This window comes from Coenobita brevimanus, chromosome 47 (assembly GCF_032717465.1).
Source record: "Coenobita brevimanus isolate Jiangsu-jjx chromosome 47, ASM3271746v2, whole genome shotgun sequence".
NCBI classification, from domain to species: domain Eukaryota; kingdom Metazoa; phylum Arthropoda; class Malacostraca; order Decapoda; family Coenobitidae; genus Coenobita; species Coenobita brevimanus.
The window spans coordinates 18,905,368-18,914,781 of NC_137000.1; the positions used below are offsets into that span (position 1 = coordinate 18,905,368).

The 9,414-nt window shown below is 45.2% G+C and overlaps 1 protein-coding gene across 1 annotated transcript; it reads right to left on the reverse strand.

The window, feature by feature from the left end:
- Nucleotides 1-7,724: 7,724 nt before the first annotated feature.
- On the reverse strand, nucleotides 7,725-8,801 carry LOC145399109 (uncharacterized). The gene has a single exon (XM_080271854.1). The coding sequence runs from the start codon at nucleotides 8,799-8,801 to the stop codon at nucleotides 7,725-7,727; it is 1,077 nt and encodes a 358-aa protein (XP_080127980.1).
- Between the last annotated feature and the right edge of the window lie 613 nt (nucleotides 8,802-9,414).

Consider the following 9,414-nt stretch of genomic DNA (forward strand, 5'->3'; position numbering starts at 1 on the left):
TTCCTATCACATCCACATCCATACCACAACGCTCCTTTATATCCTCATTCGTCAGCCTGTCTCTCCATGTGCCTCCACAGGCTTCTCTTAAATAACTCATTTCCACTGCTCTCATTCTTGACTTGTGTCCTTCCAACAACGTCCAAGCTTCACTTCCATATGTTAGAGTTGGTATCACAATACTGTCATGTAGTAACTTTTTCACTTCCATGCTCACTTCCCTGTTTCTTATCACTGCTTTCAAAGAATCACCAACCTTTCTTCCCTGCTGTACCCTTTCAAGTACTTCACCCTCCAAACCTCCATCCTTACTCATCACACTACCCAAGTACTTAAACGTACTCACATTTTCCAATTCCTCAACATCCAACCTCGCTGTACATTCACTGACTTCACCTCTCTCAAAGACCATCACTTTACTCTTCCCTACATTCACCTTTAGATTCCGTTTCTTACACACTCTCCCAAACTCATCCACCAAGCCTTGCAGCTCCCCTTCGTCTTCACTCAACAACACAGTATCATCTGCAAACAACAGTACAGGGAGTTTCCAAACACTGTCCTCTCTCACCAGGGCCACTCCAACATCCACTACCCTACCTTGTACCTCTTTTATTACCCCATCCATGTACAGATTGAACAACCATGGGGACATGACACATCCCTGTTTCAACCCAACGTCCAAAGAGAAAAATTCACTTAGTTCACCATCCACACGCACTGCAGCCTTAGCACCATCATACATACTCTTCACAGCATTCAACAACTTCCCATCTACTCCATATACTCTTAATACTTTCCACAATCCTTGTCTATCCACCCTGTCATATGCTTTCTCCAAATCCATGAAAGCCGCATACAACTTCTTTCCCTTCTCTAGAAACTTTTCCACTAAAGATCTAAGAATGAATGTCTGATCTACACAACCTCTTCCCTTCCTAAAGCCTCCCTGTTCTTCTCCAACTAATTCCTCTGTTCTTTCCCTAACTCTGTCAATACGTATCCTACCATACACTTTTCCTATTATACTAAGAAGACAAATGCCCCTATGATTACCACACACTTCTTTTTTCCCTTTTCCTTTGTACAAGGGAATAATTATACCTGACTTCCAATCCTCTGAGACTCTACCTTCCTCCCAGGCCAAACTGCACATCTTCCACATCCATTCTACTACTATCTCTTCCCCATGCTTCAGCATTTCACCACACACTCCTGGGGCTTTCCCCAATTTAACTTTCTTCATTGCTTCCACAACTTCTATTTTGTATGGCAATTGTAAAATTGTCACACAAAAATGTACGATTTTGAAAAATGCTATTGTACATCGTACCGGAAGTGAATTTATCATATATATACAATATTTATCGTTCATATGGTAACAGTACGGGATTGGTGGGCTGCTACAACAAACCGACAACTCTCCCACACACTGCCTACTGGGATAGGCCACATAGATGTTCGCGGGCAGATTTGCGTTTGCAGAAGTGCTTCCGCAAACACAAAACCGTGTAACTGCATAGAATTTGTCACAAACGCAAATCCGCAAACGAAATTACAATTCCCAAACCGTGGAATTTGCGGTTTGTGGAAGTGCCCAGCTCTGCTATCTATCTATAGCCAGATGCCTTAATCCCGTAAGGATGCGTCCACACTTGCCCTCAAACATAGGTTGGCAACATGTTAAAAACTCACTCATGAATAAGACGTCAACAAGCTAACAACATGAAGCTTAGGAAAATTTTGCTGTCATGTTGAGGAATAATTGTCTAATTATTGTTGTTGTCATGTAATCCAACATGATGGTAGCAACGTTGCTAGCATATGTTCGAGGGCAAGTGTGCCTGCGCCTTAAAGGGTGGCCACAAACAAGTCGCCTCCCTGTCGCCCTGTCCCCTACCGTTACTCTATCCTCCCTCAAACTCACACACCCTTCTCTCATATACCTCTCCGTTCCATCGCTCCATCTCATCCTCGGTCTCCTCCTTCCTCTCTCCCCCTTCACTCACTCACATACTCTCCTCGTTAGCCCTCACTCACACACTCTCATCGTTATTCTCTTGTTCTCCATTCTCTCCACATGGCCAAATCACATCAGTGTATTTCTCCTAAATCTTTCTGTCACATCCACATCCACACCACAACGCTTCTTCACTTCCTCATTTGTCAGTCCATATCTCCATGTAACTCCACATACTCCTCTCAGGTAACATTTCCACTGCTCTCACTCTTCATTTGTGTCCTTCCAACAAGGTCCAAGTTTCACTTCCATATGTTAGAGTGGGGGATGACAATACTATCATGAAGCGACTCTTTTTTCTTCCATGCCTATTTCCCTATTTCTTATTACTGCTTTCAAAGAACCAGCAACCTTTCTTCTTTGCTGTACCCTTTCAAGCACTTCATTCTCCATACCTCCATCTTTGCTCATCACACTAACCAAGTACTTGAATGCACTAACATTCTCCATTTCCTTACCATCCAGCCTCACTCTGCATTTAGTGACTTCATTTTTCCCGAAGACCACAACTTTACACTTCACAGCATTCGCCCTTAGATTCCGTTTCTTACACACTTTCCTAAACTCATTCGACAAGCCTTGCAGTTCCCCTTCGTCTTCAGTTAATATAGTGCTCGACAAAAGTATTGCCCGCCTATGTCAGGGCACGCAATACTTTTGGCGAAAAAAGAATCACCCTTTTTGGGAGGAGAAAAAATTGAGCCAGAAGTTTTGGCTGCTAACATGACATCACAGCAGCCTGAGGCCTTGCTGCGCACTGGTTGGCTGGTGCCTCAGTTGCCTACGGGCTGCGTGAGAGAGAGGAACCTGGCCGCTCCTCCCTCTCTTGTTGCGCCATTTTTTACCTAGTGACCCGCAGTGTTTTGGCTTTCGCTACTTTGCTATGGCCCCTACCTGTGAATTGTCGAGTGAAATAATATCACAGATCATTGCTCTAAAGGAGGCAGCCACCCCACGAAGGAAATAAGTGATTTGGTTGGTATGGCTCGGTCGACAGTGCGGAGGTAGTGTGCCCATTCATCATCATCATCAGCCGTTTGCGTATCCACTGCAGGACCGGCCTATCTCGACCGAAGTCGGGACGATACAGCCAATGTATCTCTACCAAGTGGCTTAGGCTGTCTAGGAGAGATTGTATGTAGAGTGAGAAGTGCTTGTAAGTCTAATTGTAGTGTTGGAGTGGCTTTGGATGTGTGTGTAGTCTGTGAACCAAGTGTAATCGGCCTGCACAAGCTGAGTGGGTGCAAGCATACTTAATAGTAAGTGACACTGGTTCAACCACAGCACCCTTGGTGTCCGCCAGTGCAGTACGTGGCCGGGTGAACACTCCCAAAGTTTATTACCCTGGCGGGGCGCGAACCCTGGCTCACCCATGTACGAAACGCGCACTCTACCACTGTACCACAGAGGCCCGAGTGGAAAATAGTGGTGACGTTCCTACAAAGAAACCACGGTCTGGTAGGCCCAGGAAAACTTCCCCGAGGTCTCCTAATGTGATAAAACGTGCAGTGGAGTCTAATCCTCGTGTGAGCGCAAGGAAAATTAAGGAGAGCAACTCAGAAGTGTTTGGCGAGGTTTCAGTCCGCACGGTTTCTCAAAGAGTTTATGAACTTGGTTACACAAGCCACAGGCCTGTGAGAAAGCCTTTTCTTACACGTAACCAGCGACTTCATAGGCTTGCCTTTGCTAACAAGTACTTTAACTGGGGTGAGGACCAATGGTTGTCAGTGTTGTCGTCTGATGAGGCAACGTTTACCGTTACCTGTAATCGATGAGCGCGTGTGTACCAGCTTGACCCCCGTTACATGGAGAGCACAGTTAAACACCCTGATTCACTAATGGTATGGGGTTGTTTCTCTGGGAAGGGTTTGGGGAAGCTTGTTGTGCTTCCCAAGAACTGCAGAGTGAATCAGGACATTTACCTGGAGCTGCTTTGTGATCATTTACCTGAGTCCTTTGAGCTCACAGGTGCATGAGTGTTTCAGCAGGATGGTGCACCTGCTCATAAAGCCAAATCTGTCACCAACTGGCATCGTGACTGCGAGGTCTCCTTCATGAAAAGACTGGCCAGACAACAGCCCAGACCTCAACCTAATAGAAAACCTCTGGTACCTTATAAAGAAGAATCTCCAAGGGAAGGACGTGAGCTCTCTGTCTAAGCTGGAAGCAGCCATTCGTGTGTCCTAGGCAAGTATATCACCCCAGCACCTGAGGACCTCGCCCTTTCACTTCCACGACGACTCAGGTCCGTGAAGAAGCGCAAAGGATACCCTACCAAGCATTAAAAGTAAATATAATGCATTATTTATATGTTTTTCCATAGTTGAAAGGTTTGTTTCATAGGAGGGATGCAGGGCACGCAATACTTTTGTCAAGCACTTGTAGTTAGAGTATCATCTGCAAACAGTACAACAGGAGGTTTCCAAACGCTGCCCATTCAGGGTCAAACAAAGGTCTGTTGCGAAGTGCCTTTGTTCTATCTATCTATCTATTGCCAGACGCCTCAATCCCGTTTGGGGTGGCCACAAACAAATCGCCTCCAAGTCGCCCTGTCCCCCGCCATTTCACTACCCTGCTCCCAACTCACACCCCCCTCTCTCATATACCTCTCCACCCCATCCCTCCATCTCATCCTTTGTTAACAAGAGATTATAACTGGTACTGTCTCTTTGCTGGCCAAGAGAATACTGAACTTTTGTGCAAGTCAACTGGCTAAAGGTATGGCCAAATACAATTCGAAACTAAAGTATATGAAACAGTCATACTGACCTATACATCTGACTCTGTATCAGTGCCACTCATTCGTTCATCACTGCATGCTTCGTTATTCATGAACCAATCTTATTTAATAGATATAATAAAAGTAAACATATAATACATGGCATATATACATATGTATAAATAATTTATTATTTACTTTCATGTTCCCCAACTCAGTACCATCAACTCCTCTCCTCATTCATTTCCAACTCAGTCACACCTCATCACATCGTCCTCCTCATCAGTCACTCCACCATCACTCTACGACTCCTCATCATCGGTCATCTCGTCCCAGTACTCTTCCTGCTCGGATTCATATTGCTTCCTCACAGGGTCGACTTCGAGACGTCGTGGTGGCTGCTGATAACGCATGGAGCATCTGTTGTCAGGGTGTCCTGTGTCCTCACCAACATACACCTCAGTAGTCACAGTCTCCGGTGAAGTGAGATAATTTGGAGATTCCCACGAGTACGGTCTTACTGTTGCCTTCTCCAGCTCATCATAGTGACGCACGTTAGCTCTATCTAGCGGTTCGTCCTCTGGGACCAGCTGATAAGACCATCCTCCTCAAAGGACTTTTACAATCTGGTAACATTGAGATAAATATGGAGCCATCTATTTACCACCCTGCCTATGTCGTTCAGCTGATGATAACAATCCGTACAAGGTCACTAACATTAACTGCTCCTCCTCGACTGCGATGCTTCCTGTTTCTCTTCTACTGCGCCACTGCTACCTTATCCTTTGCCAGATACAACAAATTTTCTATTCGCTTCACCTTTTCTCAGACTAAACGATCAGCTACCTCTGCATTACTCATATTGGGGAGTTCATAATCAGGGTCCTTGCACGATTTTTCTGATGCGATTCGCTCTGGAGATATTGCAATAACCCAATATACTAGTTCGTGAGGAGTATATCCAGTTGTTGCATTTTTGATGTGTTATGGCTAAACTGTACGCGGGCAACCATCTCAGGCTATAAATCAACATTGTTATTGCACAAACATTTCACATTATCCATTAGTTGGTTTTCTTGCTCTGCCTGGGCTTGGTTGCAATGATGATACAGGGCTCCCAATTTCTGCTGAACTCCTGCCAATCGACATACTGCTTGAAATACATGGGAAGTGAAATGAGTCCCCCAGTCTGAGGATACGAACTCTGGTACCCCAAATGTGCACACCCAGCGATCCATAAAAGTTTTGGTGGCAGTGTCTGCATTACAGTCAAACGTTGGTACCTTAACGATGTAACATGAGAGCATGTCCTGCATTTGTAACACATTGTGAAAATGGTGCTTGCCTGATAGAGGGAAAGGACCCACACAATCCAATTGGACCACTTTCTTCATACAATCTGGAATTTCAATGAATTGCATCGGAGCTCGCCCTGGGTTCTTAGACCTTTTGTTAACTCCACATCTTTCACATTTGCTTATATGAGCGGTCACATCTTTCTTCATCTCCGGCCACCAAAAATTGTTCTTGTCCTTCTCCCAAGTACGCTTTCTCCCCCTATGGCCACTCAAGGGTGAATCATGCACCAACTACAGAGCTTTAATTCTCCTTGTTTGAGGGATTACTGGCACCCAAGTTTCCTTGACGCCATAAGGATGTGCCCAATTCCTTCGTCCACCACAGAATACACAGCACAAGACACCCTGCTGTGAGATCCTGAAACAGGACAACCATGGATTTAGTTCTCCACACGACTGAACATCTTCATTTTTCTTGTCACCCCTGATAACTTTCATGACTTCTGCAATGGTCTTATCTTCTTCCTGCTCTCTGATGAGTGTTGAAACATCCCAAAAGGTATTAGAAAGGTTCAAGGTAGCCCCAATTATACCAGTGGATGCTGTTGGTCATGCTGTTTCTTCCATATTCAGGGCAATTCTAGAGAGATAATCTGCCATAGACATTGTTGGATTGCGACCTGCCTTGTGGATTGGATTAATGTCAAATTGTTGTAGCAAATCCATCCATCTTCCTCTCCTACCTCGTTCCTCACTTATGTCCAGAGAGTTCAGCCAGCAGAGGGCCTGATGATCAATTATCAGATCAAACTGAGTCGATGACAAATACATCCGGAACTTTTTACTGCAACCACCACCGCCAACATCTCCCTCTCTGTTGCTGAGTAACACTGCTCTGCTGTGGTCAAAGTGTGGTGAAAAAATGCAATGGGTAGTAACTTTCCATCATGGGACCTATTTGCTAACTTTGCTCCCGTTCCCAAACCACTGGCATCTGTCACCAGCACAAACTTTTTAGTGTAATCCGGGAGATTAAGTGCTGTTGCATTCGTCACCAGTGCTTTGAGGGCCTTAAACGACTCACACATCTCTCTTGTCCAACATAACGTTGATAAGGGTCTTTGTCCAGGGCATCATAGAGTGGTTTAGCTGTCTCTGCTACTCCTGGTAACCATCGCTGAACATATGAAAATGCTCCAATAGCTCTTCTTAGTTCCCGTACCGTGGAGGGTTTCTTAATGGCTCGCAGGTGGCTCACTCTTTGTTCACTAATGCTAAGCATCCCATTACTCACTGTAGCCCCAAGATATTGCACTTTGCAGACGCCAGACTTGCACTTGTTTGCTGATAAAACCAGTCCAGCATTACGTATTTTCTCCAGTACCTCATGGAGCCTCGAGTTATGTTCCTGTAGAGAGGTACCCCAGACCAAAATATCATCTTAGTAACAAAGGGCATCTGCGTAGTTGCATTCACCAAGAATTGTGGCCATCATATCCTGAAATGAGTATCCAGCCCCTTTTAGCCCAAATGGTGTTCTGTTGTTCCACTCATATAGGCCCCAGGGTACAACAAATGCTGACACTGCGCTGTCACTCTCCCTAAGGGGCATCTGATGATATCCTGATTTGGCATCCAAAACCGAAAAGAATCGTGCATTCCCCAACCTATCGGGCAGTGTTGATGGTTATGGTATATGATTTATGCCTCTATAGTCTATTGCTAGACGAAGGCTCCCATCTTGACGCCGTGCACGCACTATGGGAGCTGCCCACGGACTGTTTGACTTCCGAATGACGCCCAATTCCTGCAGTGTATCTAAATCCTTACGGACTTCAACTTCAGCATTTGGACGTGATGCCACAGATGGGGCCCACTCGTCAGTCCTGATTGTATGTTCGACTCCAACCTTTACTACTGGCAGTGGTCCTCCAGAGTAATATATGTCTTTGAATCCGTCGATAATCTTCATTAGTTCGTGACGCTGCTCCTTCGTTAGCTCTTCTCCCACTGACACACTGATGGAGGGGTCCTCTTGCCGTTGGTTAATTCCACCTGGTTTCCATGGAGTTGATACTTCGATCTCAGGCTCTAAAGCACCCAGCATCTCTCCTTCATGAAGTAATTCTTCTGTATTGCCAACATTCGCAAGTCTTAAATCCACATCCTCGGCCGTGGTGCCTGTGACACAACAGTGAGCAGGTACAACCATGGCACCCTCTGGCCGCAATGGTTCTACCAAGTATTGTTCATTTGCAATCTGGCCAGTCACCTTACACTTTATTAACGCCTCAGTGTATATTGGAATGATAACTGCATGCTTAACCCTTGCTATAATACTTCTTCCTCTTGATCGTACATCAGGAACTGGCCTTGTGCTTGTCACTGCCGACAGCAAAGGAATTGACACTTTCAAAGACTCTATGTGCAATTTCTTTTCATTTAAGTCTAGCATAAATCCATCCACACGTGCCCAAAAGTCTGTACCCAGGATTACTTTCGTGATAAGTCCAGACACTACCACAAACCTGTGCCTGTGTATGTACACTCCCTCTATCACAACACTTATGAACACTTCCCCAAGTATAGGGATCTTCTCCTCACAAACTCTGTAGGCACTCTCTTTACATGGTAACAATCCTTCCTCCTCTCCCATTGTCAGTATGTCCTCATTTACGATCGAAAAATCACTAGCATTGTCCACTAAAGCTTGGTAATCCCTCTGCTTCAGCTGAATGTTTATGTACTTGGGCATCTGTTCCATAATTCGATCTAATTGTTCAGGTTGCATGATTTTACGTTGAACTACAGCTTGTCCTTATTCAGGCCAATGTACCATAGCAACCACACGCCGTCGAATGCCAGCATCCCTCTTCTCCCCATAAGTCCATCCTGCATAATAATCTTTCATTTCAGTCCGCCCAAAACTCTGTCGTGTGGCGGACCTTACTGAAAATTTCTCTTTCCTGAGCTTCCCTGTGGCTTCCAATCAGGGTTTTCTTTAAGTCTCATATAGCACGAAATCCATCCTCCAGGTTGCGTCCGTGAACAGTAGCAACACGATAGAGCTCTTTGACTGGTAGAATCATTTGACTGACGTGACATACCTCTGGTGTTTTGATTAGCTGATAATTGTCTCCCACGAAATCCTTGATTGGATGACTTAAATGCTGCAATTTGTTTGCGTAGGTCACTGACTTCATTTTCAAGAGCAGAACCCCTATCACCAGCCACTACCTGTGCAGTAATACCGCTCTTAACTAGTTTCCCATGACCTGTTGCTTGACCCGTTGCACTTGTTGCTTGTTTCGTTGATAGAGCTTTTTCAGCAATCTTGAGTACTTCGTCATATGATTTCGCCTTTTCGTCACTCGCCA